This window comes from Haliotis rubra, unplaced genomic scaffold, assembly GCF_003918875.1.
Source record: "Haliotis rubra isolate DU_JTF1 unplaced genomic scaffold, ASM391887v1 Scf86, whole genome shotgun sequence".
NCBI lineage: Eukaryota > Metazoa > Mollusca > Gastropoda > Lepetellida > Haliotidae > Haliotis > Haliotis rubra.
Window position 1 is genome coordinate 791,451 of NW_025767590.1, and position 16,578 is coordinate 808,028.

Below are 16,578 nucleotides of genomic sequence, written 5' to 3' on the forward strand. Positions count from 1 at the left end.
AAGATCAATATTCTAACCCGGACCTTCACGGGTCTTATGCTCAGTGACTTGGTCGATAAGCATCGTTCCTGATTGTTGTTGTTATATCAATCACTTGCTTGTCTGGTTCAGACTTGATTTTTGCCAGGCTTCTATCATAGAACTGGAGGATTGTTGTGTGTGACAGTATAAATTCAGATCCAATAGTTCATGGAATGGCATGAAGCCAAAGCACATGTTATGACTTGGCTGATAGTGAGTCATCATTCCTCACTGCTGTTCATAATATCAATCACTGGTTTTTCTGGTTCAGGCTTGATGTATGCCAGGCTCTTCCCATTATGTGTGGCAGTATAACTTCAAATGAAAGCAAGCAATAGTTTATGGAATGGCATGACGCCAAAGCACACGTTATGACCACATGATTTTGTATGACTGGCACACCTGGAGCCCTTGATCTTCCTTGGAATCCAAAATGTGCATGTTCAGTAAAATGTCGGAAGCAGAATAGATCGTTTGGGAATACAAGAATAGCATGAAATGTCTCCCAGGTCTGATTTCATACAATAGGAACCTCCATCCCCCTCAGCTTGTGCTCCTGAGATACAAACATGGTGATTGGGTGTGAAACTATGTGACATGGCTGATAGTGTGTTGTCGTCATCCAAGACGGCGGTGTTGATCCAGGGATGAAATTAGCATAGCATGCAAGCATGACCAGTTTGGGTAATGTTTATCCATCCTGAGGGCAAGTAGGGCAGTTTGAAATGTTTGGGGATATTGCTAAATGTTATCACTACTCGGGCAGGTAGACATCTTGGATAATTTCCATCCCTGTTTATATTGCTATCAGTCACTGGAATGTCTGGTCCGAAATTATTTACAGGCTTGTATACATCCTGGACTAAACATACAAACAAATGACATGCTGTGGTTGGTGGTCCTCTGTGGTAGGTAGTATTTGATGTAACATATTGTTGAAGGGTCATAATATGATCATTTTGAAAGTACAATTGTATGTTGTTTCATGAAATTAGTTAGATATTATCTGACAGAATCATGGAATTTCTTTTTATCATTTAAAGTGTAAGAAGCCTTGTCTCAGTGATCTTTCTGTCATGTTGTTACAAAACCATTCTCTCTCAATCACTGCCAAATCACTCACTACCTCACTCACTCACTCCGGACCTGACTCATTCCTACATGACTCATCACTACATGTCATCTCACTCACTCACTCACTCACTCACTCACTCACACACACACACACACACACACACACACACACACACACACACTCTAATTGTGGACTCCCTATGAAAGTACACTATGGATGCCCATTGGTCCAGTGACCATGGTATAATAGTTCCTCTGAACCTACATCACTTTTCTCTCTACCCGTGAAGATGCGGGTTAGAATTCATCTTTGGCAAGAGGTGCCTAACAAGATTGAGTGATCAGGCTCACTGACTTGGTTGACACGTTATCGTATCCCAACTCAGTACAACTCGACAACATTGTATTCCAACTCAATGCTCTTGATGTTGATCACTGGTTTGCCTCGTCCAGACTCGGTTATTTCAAGACCGCCGCCATATCTGGAATATTGCTGAGTGTGGGTTTAAACTACAAATACTGTAAATCACGAAATTAATGCGTCACAAATTTAATGCGAGTGCAAGGGTCTAGTCTAAAATGCGAGCTCAGGAATCTGTGTTGATGATAAAATGTGACACCCTGAATCTTTGGTGGTGTTCTTTTTCTTTTCACACTTGTTATTTACCAAATAACCTGAATTGAGCTTGTTAAGCAATGAATGGAAATGAGCTGACGATGTTTTGATTACGCTGCCATGTTTGATCATATGATTGCTTATTACTACTACTTGTCTTATGACAACATGTATAAATGTAATCCGACTTGAAAGACATAAGTCATCTACCAAGGTACAACAAACAATTGGCTGAAAAATGTCCTGTCTGGCTGATGTGCTTGAGTGACTTTAAACAATGACCAGTGATGGTAACCAGTGATAATTACATGTGGTTTGAGTTACCAGTAATGAGGAAGTAACCTGTATTGGTGAAATTGTAGTGTGAACAGATTTATGTTTTCTGTCTTTTAATAAGTTCTCAAAAGTAGACATGGTCAGACTGAAATGCGTCATTATAATAATGCGAGAAGAATACAGATGCATTTTTCGCATTAATTTCATGATTTACAGTAAACAAAACCCTTTTCTGCAGCTTTGACATATACAGTGAAGCCTCGTTAATCCGGACGGTTGCGTTTCTCAGTAAATTCGTCCGGTTGCGAATAGTCGGACTACTGAATCAAGACCCAAGTTGCTTCCCTAACTATTACAAAAAGCGACACGAATCTGGATAAAACAAATAAGCATTTAATGTAAAGCAATTCATCACATCAATAATTTTACCGAGTGACATCCGCATGTTGATCCGGCGTGTCTGATCCGTCCTTCCTCAGCACAGGTGAGGTAATGTCTAACAAGCGATCTATTGTAGTATGCCTTGAATGTCCGAATTATTCCTGCATCCATCGGTTGAATATGAGACGTGGTATTTGGTCACATTTCTCAAAGTTAGCGAAGCACACTTGTGACTTGCAGCATTGTCGTAAAGCAAAATCACTTTAAGTCCATGTGACCGCATCTGTCTGTCAAAGTACATTAACCAATCACAAAACAGCTCACTTGTCATCCACGCCTTTGTATTGTGGTGTCAATCAAAGTGTAAATGTACAGTATCTTCAGTCGGGAGCTTTTAATGTCTAATTAAAACAACAACCCAGTTGGCCAGTTAATTAAGTAAACATCGCCGGGAGGTGTTGTTACGGTTCGTGAACACGACTTACAGCGTCCGGACTGTGAAGCAATTTACTGTTTATTTTACTGATTGGTGACAGCTACTTACCGTCCGGTTCCGGAAACCGAATTTCCGGATTATCGAGGCAAATTATATAGGCATAGATTGGTAACAAGCTGAAATCGCCCGGGAGGCGAGACATCCGGATTATCGGAGTCCGGACTAACGGGGCTTCACTGTATCAGTTGCGTCACAGCATGTTCGTTCAGAGGAAAACCTGGAGTAATTCAGATCTTAGAGGGTGGTGGAGTAGCCTTGATGTCAAAGTGTTTGCTATTCTGAAAATCGGGGCTTCACTGTAATTTTTCACTCAGATCTTAGACCTTTACCACTTGGTGAAATGCACAAACACAGGCATGGCGCTAACACAGGCATGGCGCTAACAGACCTACAAACGTGATCGGGGGAATCTTAGCTTTGAACCAGTGATGCAAGGAATCTGTGACGCCATAGGGAAGAATTGCATAGTGAATTTACCTGCCTTATACATGCAGACATGGAGCCCTGTTGGGAAGGCCAAATGCTTGGATCTGAAACAGAACTGGGCAAACTGCATTTCAAAGTATGTTAAGAGGATTATAATTAAATGAGTCTATTTAAAGCAACAAAAAATATAAATCTCCCAAATATGTGAACATCTGACAAACTTTCTAGCACACATTGAGTAATGGTGTGAGTATTACATGTAGACCTATCATAATCCGGTTTCCTTGTGTAAATGTTTCCTGACTCACCGGGGATGACATAATCAGACATTGTTATGGAGATAGCAGGTTAAAGGTAGAGAGATTCACATCCCTGTTGTAGATCAGGTCTGACTCTACATCGCTCAGTGTCACACGGAGTCACACGCTCACACACGGAGGGACAGTTCGGTAGGCTGGTTATTTTTATCTCATGCCATGATTGTTATGGAATCAAATCATTGATAAATTCAAAACTTAAAAGTTTATATATTAGGATTCATTTCCTATTTTTTCCAGGATCTATTTTATTTGTTTTGGTTTTTTTATTAGTCAAGGTTTTAGTTAACATCAGTATTGTTTGTAACAATTTGTCAACATTGCAGTCATTAAAAGTGTTATTCAAAACAGCATTTAGGTCTACAGTTGTTAACAATGGTGGTGTCAGGACTAAATATTTTCTTGGTTTATTTACTACTCATTTTTTGTTTAATATTTTACTATTTAGCATTTACATCCTTTTTAACAGGTTAAAATCAAGATGTGATTTCTTTCTGTTCAAAACCTGCTACATGAATGATGAAGTTTTTCCGTTTTCTCTTCTATGTCAGTAAATTCAGTTTTATGCTAATTAGGTAGCAGCTTTGTGCAGTACAGGTAAAGTCTTACCTGTAACTGATACTGTACACCTGTTGTCACAGACAATCTGGCCTTTGTGCCTGGTCTCTATGATAGCTAACAGAGGCACTCTAGATTCAATTCTAGTTTATATTTAGACTAGACACAATTTCATTCTTGTTTCTGGAAAAGCCTGCTTTTAATTATTTTTAAATTTTTTATTGAAAAGTTAATTTTCTTTTTCCATGCTTAAAATATAAAAAATTGTTTTAAAATTTGGTATGCTGTGTTAGATTGTACGTATGACTTTTCAATATGTATTTTCTTTTAACTGGCAGTAATTTCTGCTCAGAAATATTGTTTTATCTTTATGCCATTGCTCACCTCCTTTAAATATTGTGGGCAGACATAAGTATTATTAGTATAAAATATTTGTAGTTATGTAGGATATCATGGATTCTCTTTCATTTCTCACAGTAATTAGTCAAACATGTTCCTTATTGGGAACAGTTAACATTAACAGAAAGAGAAGAATGATTAAAAATAATAATTGATATACTGTCCACACCATAAGATATCGGATCCCCAGATGAGCAATGGTAAGTGGTCTGATTTATATCCAACATTAAACGCGTAGGCCCACTCTCAATATGGTATGATTTTCCTGTTGTTAGTGAGTGAGTCACACTGAAACAGTTTGTCTTCAAGGTAGGGCAATACCCAGACAGGGTGTGATGTAAATGTTGGCGGTGTAGTGTTGACATCTGTAGTGGTGTGTGGGTGGGGGTCGTGTCACAGGGTTCGCGACTTGTTACAGGAGATTACCCACAGTTTCCCTGGGGATAACCTACTTTCAGTGTTTTCAAGTCCGTCTTGCAGGAGATGAACCATGCTTGCAATAGTTTGCATAGCCTGGGGATTTGGAGGATGATGGATTCTTGGTCAGTCGTGTTCTGACGAGTTGTATAATTAGTTACTTACACTTCACAACTTACGCCTGACTGTAACAGAGCTGTATATTATATCAGCAGTTTTATGGTTTTTACTATTTGTAGAAGTAGGGTTTTTAACTTTTTTTTTCAAACTGTTTTTCTTTTCAAATTTTAACTGAACTTTTTTTTTAACATGGTTTGTGGTAAGATTTCATAGTTCCCCAGAACATGTTAATTTCAAAGGGCGGTGGGGTAGTATAGTGGTTAAAGCGTTCGTTCGTCACCCCGAAAACCCGGGTTCGATGCCCAAAATGGGTACATTGTGTGAAGTCCATTTCTGCTGTTCCCTGCCGCGATATTGCTAAAATATTGCCAACAGCTGCATAAAACCAAACTGACTCACTCAACTTAATTTCAGAAGACAGTTGTGTAATTTATTTTTATTGTTGCAATCTTTTTTGTTCATCCTCTCAAAATCTAGCTGAAACAATAGGATATGACTGAAATTCTTTACAAAGTGGTGTTAGACCCAACACACATTCATGTATTTACCTGTGGTTGAAGTGTTCCCTTGTCACCCCAAAGACCAGTGTTTCAATTCCCCACATGGGTACAAAGTGTGAAGCTTGACTGTGGTGTCCCTTGCTTTGTTAAAAGTGGCATGAAACTCACTCACTCACTCACTCACTCACTCACTCACTCACTCACTCACTCACTCACTCACTCACTCACTCACTCACTCACTCACTCACTCACTCACTCACTCACTCACTCACTCACTCACTGTCAGTGGTCCAGCACTATAAAACTGGCAAAAGTCAAGACTAGTGCAAGCAGCCCCATACACGTGTAGATGTACATCACTCTGTTAGTAAAATAATATTGAATACAACATTAAATCCAATTTCACCTCACAGTTTGAGATATTTTTCATGAGACTGTGATTTCAAACATCATTGAGTATAATCCTGTGTTTAAGCTTGTACAGGTGAAGGTAAATTGACCCTAGATATAACATGTAACTGGCAATTACTGTGGTTCTGAGTCAATGATATTCAATTGTTACTCTGCTTAAAATACCACATTTATTGGGTTAAATGAATCACAAGCACACGTTCTGAAACACGAGGTATTTGATGGTCCACAGATTGAATAAAAAGAAGTGTTTATTTGGTGAACCCTGTAATCATGTGCTTGTGACCTACAGAATGGTACGCGTGTCTGCTGAAATATTTCCTTGGCTTGTGGAGTCAACAACAGGAAATAATATGTCTGAAGTGTTTGAGAAACTATTTGTTGAGTTAGACCCATAGAAAGGGATGTCAGTGCATGGATCACACTTTCGCCATATGAGGAGTTAAGCAATGAGAGTCTGTTGGTCTGGGTTCTAATCCGAATTATTATACGTCCTACAAACCGTACCCATGCTCATGAGTTCCCCTACAGTGATAAGGGGCGGTGGGCTAGCCTAAAGTACTGTCGGAAATAGACAAAAAACTGTTTTTAGGCTGTTACTCTGTATCCCTAACATTTACACAATTGCAAATAGCATATGTCGAAATAACCCACTTCGGCCTAACTGGGCATTCAGTGGGATGCGTAATACGATATCCAGAAAAGCATGTTTACTCGCAAAATCGGGTAAAATACGAATAGCTGCTGAAAACAATAGATCAGACTATAGATGGCAATTAGGTCGCTCAGCCAGGTATGACGACGGACCGTCGACTCACCTGGCATGAAATGCACATGCTGCCTACAGGCACAAGGGGTCATCTCAAAGATATTTGTGCTTTTCATGTGTGTTGACTATGTCTCATCTATTGATTAACATCTTACGTGTCTTTCTTTCATATAGTTTCATATAGTTTATGTTGAGATATGTAAAAGAGTATGATACCCGAAAACCATAGAAATGCATCGTAGTATATAGGTGGCATGACCACCCGAAGATCGACAGGACTGGATATTATTTGTAAATTGTTATGACGTGCCGTGTACCTCCCCAGTATAATTGCCCTAAAGGATTATCTTATCTTAGCTGATATCTCTATCCCCAAGCCCGACCCCAGGTTTTGCTTTTTGAGGCGGCCCCTCCTTTTTATAGTGACAGTGAGACTGCATGGTAGCTACATCCTTAATAGTTTCGGTATAAAAGTTATTATTTTTACGTCAGCTATTGTTTATAATGAATCTACGTCTAATTTCAAATTGGGCATTTAAAAAGTGTCCTTTGAAATACAATATCGTCGCACACTAATTTGCATAAAGCCATGGTCTGTTCCAACTAAGTCTTTTTGACTTTGAAAACCCACATTGCTCATTTCTGCACTAATTTCCCCTCAGTAAAGTCCTTTTCTCCGTTTCCTATCTCTCTGCCACCGAGACTGTAGTTAGGCCGAACTTAGTTTAACAGATATTTCACACTTTCACATATCAACTACATAAATTGTAGAGATAAATGAGGAAATACAGCTTTTTTATATTTCCGACAGTACTATAGTGGTTTAATTGCCAAGCTGTCAAGGCGAAAACCAGTTGATTCCCCACATGGGTACTATACGTGGAGCCCATTTCTGGAGTCCCTAGTCTTTCTCACAGTCCCTGAACCACATTATTTTCCCTACTGCCTAACCCTCTCTGCAATGCTAAAGCCCTAAATGAAGCAAGTCTAGATTTCTTCAGGTTCAGGAATCTCTGGTCTCCCAGGGGCCCTTTTCAATTTAAATGGGTTTGTTTGTTATTATCAAAATTATATATATTCAGAGACTAAGCGTTAGTCTATGGAGTCCCCTGCTATAGCTGTAGTAGTGCTAAAAGCGGCATAAAACCCAACACGCTCACTTACCCTACAGTGTTAAACAGATACAACCTCCCTCATGTTGAGCTGATACTGATGACTGAAGTAGTGTCCAAGCGGTGATAAGCCAAACCTTGTTCAGAGAGTGTAGATGTTGCACAGGGGGCTTGTAGTTTGTTGTGGAAGATCTTCTCTGTCAGGATATGAGGAAACCATTCTTTGTCAGAGCTTCACAGAGCTAACACTGTCTCAGAGCTTCCCAAGACTGTTGTAAGAAATCTTGAAGACCACAGTAAGTCAGATATATTAAACTGTGGGTTGACACTGAGCACCAGTCATTTGTTGGATATAATAAAGTATGAGTTTTATGCTTCGTAAAAAGTGTCGTAAGTCAGATGCTCATGATGTCAATCACTGGATTGTCTGGTCCAGACTGCATTATTCACAGACCGTTGTCACATAGCTTGAATGCATCTGAGTGTGATGGGTGCAAAGACTGAATTGTGCCAATGACTCTCTCTCTCTCTCTCTCTCTCTCTCTCACACACACACACACAGAGAGAGAGAGAGAGTCTCACACACACACACACACACACACACACACACACACGACTTCTAAAGATCAATTTGATCATTGATGTGAAGAACCTTGCAATTGAAGTTTGTTTTTCAGAGACTTACATTGTCAAGGGCTAGTGTGTCATGTGATCAGGGTAGCCCATGATAGGTGACTTCATGTTCATTTTCCTTGGGGTTTTAGACTAGTTCAGGTGTAAACTTAATGTCACTGTTATCAGAGTTTGTACCTAGTCTTCCTTGAACAACACAAGAAAGTTTGCTATGTTTCCATTTGATGTCATTTTCATTCTGTTGCAACCTTGTAACAAAATGGAACCATTTGAGATGTGGTTGAGGATGATGACCCTGCCACAAGGTAATGAGGAGAACCATCACTAGATTCTTACTCAGTAGTCGTGGGGTAACGGAAGGCTCATCCAGGCATTCATTTGTCAAGGTCCACTGGCCATGTATAACCCTGATGATCCAGAAAAAAATACTGTACTTATGAGGTTATATTTCCTTGTCCATAGAAGTGTTTAAGTCCACAGGCTGATTTGTGTTTGTTTACATTCTTCAAGACATGACGTCTGCTGATGTCAGACGAGAGAATCGTGTATTTGTGTTCAGGTGGTTTATGATATCTCTTCTGTGAATATAAATACAGATGATTCACATGACTGCTATATCTCGTGCTGATGACAGCACAAGTGTAAATACTCCGTGTTCAGTGATCCATAGCATTCTGTACCTGGCTTGCAGCAGGTGTTACAGCTCTAGGACTAGACACTGAGGTATACCAGGTTTTGATTCCCCACACTTATACAATGTGCACAAGCCATTGTGATGTTGCTGGAATATTGCTTAAATTGGTGTTAAACCATATTCATCACTAACTCATCCACCATTGTTTTCTCTTTAGGTTAGATCATGTAGATCGCTTGGGCAAGGTGGGCTGCTCTGGAAATTTTATGTGTTATGATTCAGGGTTGGCCACAGCTGCGAGTTCAGTTGGTTTGTACTAGTGAAGATAGGGATGGAATAGTTGTTTCTCCTAACTTTATTAACTTAAAAGTCCTTACTGCAGCATCTAATTTTCATTTCTTGCTGAAATTTCTGTTGCATGTTTATTAGCGGGGAACCTTTACCCATTGCCTAGTTTCTCTGGATTTTTCCCTGGATTTTTCTTAAGAAACCAGTGTTCATGTTGTAAATTGTATGGTCAGAATGGTTGTGGAGTATTGTTTACCCTGTGGTGACAACAATTGTCAGTCGTGTTCTGGCTGATTTTACCGACACAGTGTCTATCAGTGTTGACAAGAACGTCAGTCTATGGAGTTCATGGCATACAACCAGGCTGGTACAAGATCTCATACTTTTCTCAGACCTTTTAGATGACATGAAATCTCTTTTGTTTCAGATTTGACCAGCATCTCAATTATTCAAAATGGCCGCCACTGAACAGAAAGTTGATCCTACCCTCTTGGGCGCCATCAAGGGTGATCACAAACTGAAGCATGTGGACACAAGCGAGAAAAACCCTCTGCCCTCCATGGAAGGTAGGTCTGCAGTACAGTCTACAAATAACTTTATTTACTAACTGCTGTTTCAGATGATTCATCAGATGTGTGAAGAAATAACACCCCTGCATGTCTGCATGGTATCCCGTTTACTGACGTACAATGTCCATTTTATCCGGCAGTATCTATGGCTTCAATCTATCTTCCTGAACTGGAAGCATGATTGCTGTACAAATCCTTTACTTGAAAGGTTCTTATCCAACTATCCTTTGAAATGTAGACAATATTATTAATGAATAAGGGAAATATTTGTCCATGTCAGACTCAACTCAAAGCATGAATGCTTCATAAATCCATTACATAAAATGTTCGTATCAACTCTTTTTAAGATTTAAAGGAGGTAATGAATGAATACAAACACATATTTGTACAAGTTAGGCGATACGATCTGTTGTGGATTACTCAAGTAGAAGTAATCGCTCCTTATGTGTAGATAACACTGTAAATCGTGTTTACATGTGCAAAGTTAAAGCCAGACAGTAAATACATGTCCTAAGTGTACATGTAAAGAAGACATTCTACAGCAGGAAGAGGTGTATATTATCTGTATTCATCCACTCCATGTGCTGATATTCAATCAGATGATCAGACACATGCTTCCTCATTGGTGGTGGTTGTCAGACATGATATATCAGTGTGATATAGAGCACTGTGTGCTGTGTGATAACCATATCTAAGTGGTGTGTGAGAAGCTGCAGCTGCAAAGGGTAATCACTTTCTTGATAAATGTACGAGTGAGTGAGGTTAAGTTTTAATGTCACATTGGCATTATTTCAGCTATGCTATGGCGAGATGCAAGTTTATGTTTATGTAAGTGCACCAAAAAATGCAAAGTTATTTTTGACAGCATAATTGTCATCCAATTTTTGTATTACAACAGATAAATATACACATTTCTACATCCAAATGACTCATTGAAAGAAAAATCATGTTTGGGCTAATTTGTTGATTTTGTTCAGAAATCTGTTCTAAGTAGACAAGGCATGTGCTGTCTACTTCTTTGATCCAAAACCAAAAGTAGACATGTCTCAGGGTGCGACAGTAGTCTGTCTCACAGTCCCTGAACCACATTATTTTCCCTACTGCCAATTCCTGACTGCAGTGCTAAAGCCCTGAATAAAGCAAGTCTAGATTTTCTCAGGTTCTGAATCTCTGGTCTCCTTGGGGCTCCTTTTCAATTTAAATGGGCTTGTTTGTTACTATCAAAATTATACATATTCAGAGACTAAGCGTTAGTCTAGGTGCAACAGATATGAGCTGATACAAATTTATTGTCTAAGGGACCGTTCATAATTTATGGCTGGGTGGGGTGATGATTTTTATGGAGAAGCATGTACAATGTGAATGACCCCCTTAAAATTTATGTACAAATAAGTGACCCCCCTGTATGTCATGTACAAAATCAGTGACACCCCACCCCACCCCACACACCCCTTCCCATAAGTTCTAAGCATAATTTTAAACTAATTTTTATGTCCAAATTTTGACCTCCCTAGTACATGTGTGCAAAATTGCTGAATCCCCTAGCTCCCCAGAACAAAACGTGTGGGACCCCCTTTAAAATCATCATCATCATCCCTAGCCATAAATTATGAACAGTCCCTAAATATACTTTTTAAATAATGTTTGTTTGGCATTTACAATTTTTTTTCTGAAATTCGGAGGTAGCCCTCAGCAGTGATAATATGCTGAAGCTCACACCTTTTCCCTATATGATTTCTTGATGGCTGTTCCCAGCTGTTATATAGACATTTGGGTTGCAAAAGAAACAATCTGACTAAAGGTTACCTTAAACAAAAGTAAATATTTTGGCCTTAAATACATTTTCTTGTCATGAAAACTGCTTTGCTGATATTTATTCAGGACATGCTATTCAAATCATCTAGACATTTGATGCATATTGATTTATATTAATAGTTGTCAGGTGCTTATGTCTTAGTTTCCTTTAAGGAAACAGGAAATATCCACAAAAACTGAAAAATCAGAAATCTTGAGGGCCTGTCAAAAGAGAATGTAATTTTACATGTTACTTTTTGTGGTACATAGTATCTCTCACCATGCCATATATATTCAATACATGTGTGTGAGGAAATCATTAAGTCAAGAATGTTTTAGTTGACTTTGTTATGATACTGTTTTTGTTGTATTTACGGTATATCACCATAAATAAGCCAATCTTATAGATAAGCCAAGGTCTTAACTTGACCCTTAAAATCTGTATCAAAATGGTATGTTCCGTACATAAGCAGACTCACCAACCTTTGTTCATCTTCTCATCTTGATGAGTCGTCAGAAATAGAGTGTCAATATATAATACAATGCCCAGCAAAAACAAATTAGAACTGAAAAGGTAAATAGTCTTGTCTAGTGATGTTTGATTGCAATTTTGATGTTTTCACTGACAAAGTTGTTTTCTCGTTCGTTCACACGAACCAGAAAAAATGTTTGACGAAAGTGTAACTTGTAGATAAGCCTCCATCTGGAGACCGCTTGTTTTTGGTCCTCAAAATGTGGCTTATTTACGGTCATATGTGGTAATATTAAACTCCAAGAAGTAGACCATGTTCTAGACCAGTCAGCAGGTAATCTTTCTAAATGCCCACGGTTTAAAGCCAAGTCCTCATCAGGCCGAAGACCAGGGTTCGATATCCCACATTGGTACATTGTGTGAAGACTATTTGTGTTATCCCCTGCTCTAATATTGCTGGAATAGTGCTTTCTAACTAACTAACTCATTCCCTCTCTGTAAGAACCCGTGAAGGTCCGGGCTAGAATGAACCTTCAGTAACCTATGCTCTTCGTAAGAGGCGACTAACAGGATCGGTGGACAGGCTCGCTGGCTTGGTTGACACATGTCATCAGTTCCCAATTGCGCAGATTGATGCTCATACTGTTGATCACTGGATTGTCTGGTCCGGACTTGATTATTTACAGACCGCCGCCATATAGCTGGAATATTGCTGAGTGCGGCGTAAAACTAAGCTCACTCACTCACTCACTGTAAGTGCCCTGAGCCAAATTTGAATATTTACTTGACAGTCACTTCTTTCTTCTAGCTATTATGGATTTCCTACACACAACTGCGTGGAAGAGGTGTCGCCTAGTTTCACATGCACTAATTTTTATTTCTTTTAAAAAAATGTACCGTCAAAATTCAAACCTGTGTGTTATTTCACAAGGTTTTCTTCTTCAGATTAGGGAAGAGAGTTTTATGGACGTCAACTTCTTTATGAGGAACACAACGTTTTGGAGTATATCCTTACTCCTCCTTCAGATTGGTATTACTTCCTGGTTTGAGTAGCAACAGGGAGAAATTGGTTGACCTCGACATTGTCAGAACTATTGTAATAGTTTGTGTTACATTAATCGATGAAGCCCATTTCTGGTGTCCCCCGCCGTGATGTTGCTGGAATATTGCTAAAAGCGGCGTAAAACCAAACTCAGTCAGTCAGTACATTAATCGATGTAATTATGAAGCCTTAAAGTTGGTTTTATATTGTCACAGTAATGTTGCAGTTGTTGACAACTATTGCCATACTTGTGCAATATTCATGGGTATTATTGGATTTGTATGGCAATAGTGAAAATAGCCTAATTATTGTGCCTGTCTGTTATTTTAAACATAAAACTCTTTACTGTTCTCTGTTCATATGTTCATTGATAATTTTCAGGAAAATGTTTCTTATCTTCTTTTTCTACAGTTAAATGGAGGGTTTATTCAAAGTGGGTTTCCGACAGTACTAAGTTATATACTGCAAAGTAATTCCTAATGATTTCCTACAAGGTCATTGTATAACCTCATGGACAAGCAGTACACTTCAAGAATGTGTTACATGGTTTACAGACATTGGCATGATTTGTGTCTTGTGAACCACCTATTAGTTGTAAGGACATGAATGTTGAGCTTTTGATTTTTATTTGATATTCTAGAGTCTTTCAGCTTAAGCTTTCACAGATCTTTCAGTTGTTTCCATGGTTACTGTACTACACTATATTGCAGTATTTGTATGTTAGTAAATAATATGCCTGATAGTGTTTAACAAAATGTAGAATTTGATGACATTTCTGGATTTGGGATTGGTTCATTTTCCAGGTCATTGATTACTCATATTCAGAAAAGTTCTGAAAAGTGAATTCTAATTTCCATAGAATGCCATAGCAGATGTTGATTTGATCATTTAGATATTCTAATGGAATTTTGTTAGCCAAATCGCTGATTGTTTATCTGTTGGAATGACCTCAGCATCCATCTTTGATTGAGCAAAAAGTCAAAACAGATATCTTGTTAATATATTTCAGTTGTTAAGCGGATGTTTGATATCAATATAAGGAGAACAATGTGCTGAGAAAGTTTCTGCAGTTAGATAACAAGCGTTTGGTTGAGATCTGAAAATGTTATTTAGGAAAATGGAGCAATAAATGGTTCAGAAATGTCTTAAATATTCTTCTATGAACTAGTTACTTTTTCAAATTCCATATATTTAAAGATTGGTCCTTATTTCAACAGATGTACACGTACACTAATGCATCTTGATATTTGATTGGAGATGGACTTGTCAAGCAAGTACTGATCTTGAGGAAGATGCAAATAATCGTATAGATGTGGAAAAGAAACCAAAAAGCGACTGAAAGATCAAAATATTCTTTGCTACTGGGGCCATGTGCATACTTTGTGAAAATTTGCATTTGAAGGCAGAATCACAGAATTATTATGGAGACATTTTGTCAAAATAGTTTATTTTGCTGATGACATGGCCCCTGGCATAGCTGTATCTGTTTCTATGACAACCGCATGATGTTGTAGATGTAAATCAGGAGAAGAATCATCAACAAGTCCTTGAAGGAGTCAACAAGTTTGATAAAACCTCATTCCATCATACGGAAACCAAGGAAAGGTCTATTCTGCCTGACACCAGTAGTGAGTTTGGCTTGTCTCTCCGCCCTCATCACTGATATGATTGGCTGGAGGTGCTCCTTCAAAGTTTCATCATGGGATTTGCGAATATTGCTGTAATTATGAATCATCAATGCTCGGGAAATGGATAGAAACAGCAGGGATAAGAATTTTCTTCATTTCCGTAGAATTACACAAATTTCTTTTGGTCAAGAATTATATTTTGCCTACATACTAACAAAACATAAAAATAAATTATACAGTTCACAAGACCGCCAGGCTAATGTTCGATGATTCTTACTAAGAACAAACTATTCTCATCCCTGTTATTTAGTGTGAATGAATTCTCAGTATTCGCAAATGTTATGACTGAACATGACGTGAGTTCCCGATGGCCTATATTTCACCTTGTGTAGTGTTTAGGTCCATTGCTTCTTCATGCTTTTAGAGTTTGCTTGTTATTATTGCCTTGCTTTATGGCTATCATGCTTGTTGCACAGCTTAAATTGAATATCTTGCCAACGCTTTGCAAAATACTGCACTATATTTATGGCTGCTGTTGCATTGTTGCACTATGCTTTATAGTTTAGATTCTGAGTTTCAGCAGTTTCACTATTGCTGTGATATGATTGGTTATTTACATTTATAGATTCTGCAGTTACAGTGTTGCTGCAGTATGATTGGTTGTTATGATTCTGTTTCCATGTTGTTTCCTGCTTAATCTTTAAACAGAAGGTTGTCCTTGACATTGTCTACATATTTATGATAATAAAGTTAATATTTATATAGCACCTGTTCCAACAAATTGCTCAGAGGCGCTCAGGCAAAGGCTGTGTCCAAAAGCTGTGTTTATAGCAGTTAATTTGCAATGATTTAGTGTGTGGCAGATATATAGTTGAGGATGCTAACACCTGATCTGATTTTGCATGCAGTCTTTTCAATGAGCATGTTTATCCACCACTGGCTTCTTCACCCCATGATCTTGATTAACCAGGTAACTCTGATTCGTGTGGACAATAAACACAAATATGGCATCTTCAAAAGTCATGTACAAGAAGTCACACTAAGTTACATGACCCTCATCAAACGTAATCAGATTTTAGAACTGTGTCACTGTATTGATGATCTTTGCAAGACTAGATACAGGAAAGTTATGATTACACAATGCCATCACAAATATAACATATGTTATAGATACAGGAAACATGAAATATACAGTAGCTAAAGGGGAGGTTAAGAAATGCCTAATACTTTATAAAGTGATTGACATTTTAAAGTTTTGCACTATTGTGATAATCCTTTCAGCATACTCTACATGAAAAAATCACATACAAGGCATTAGTATGAAAACGCAGTGTGCCAAAATAGTGCCACAATTGTAAGTCACTGATGGGTGAAATAGACAGTTTTACTTGTGAAGGAGAGCTTTGTTACTCTACCCTGTCTGGCCCGGGTCTATTACAGTATGGGACATTCTTACTTTGCTAAGCTTGACTTGGCTTCAGGCTATGGTACTTTATTCAGGGAAAGAGTTAAAAATGTTGCTTTGTTGTGACTGTATATGTGGGGCATTGTCATTGGGTGCTTGGGTGCTTATTTAATTTAGTGACAGAGTCATTGGAATGCTTACATAATTTGGGGCCAGAGTC

At 38.4% G+C, this 16,578-nt stretch overlaps 1 protein-coding gene across 6 annotated transcripts in view; it reads left to right on the forward strand.

Moving 5' to 3' along the window:
- The window catches only part of LOC124262918 (thymosin beta-like), a 63,804-nt gene that overhangs the window by 30,982 nt on the left and 16,244 nt on the right, over positions 1–16,578 (forward strand). For 2 of the 6 annotated variants that reach the window (XM_046697519.1, XM_046697521.1), the window contains exons 2-3: positions 9,876–10,014; positions 14,840–14,953. In XM_046697519.1, coding sequence (XP_046553475.1) covers positions 9,903–10,014; positions 14,840–14,953 — 226 coding nt within the window. In that variant the 5' untranslated portion in view covers positions 9,876–9,902. Of the gene's footprint in view, positions 1–3,617; positions 3,740–9,141; positions 9,250–9,875; positions 10,015–14,839; positions 14,954–16,578 lie in introns of those variants that run through there. The other 4 variants (XM_046697520.1, XM_046697518.1, XM_046697522.1 and 1 more) reach the window with 4 other exon arrangements.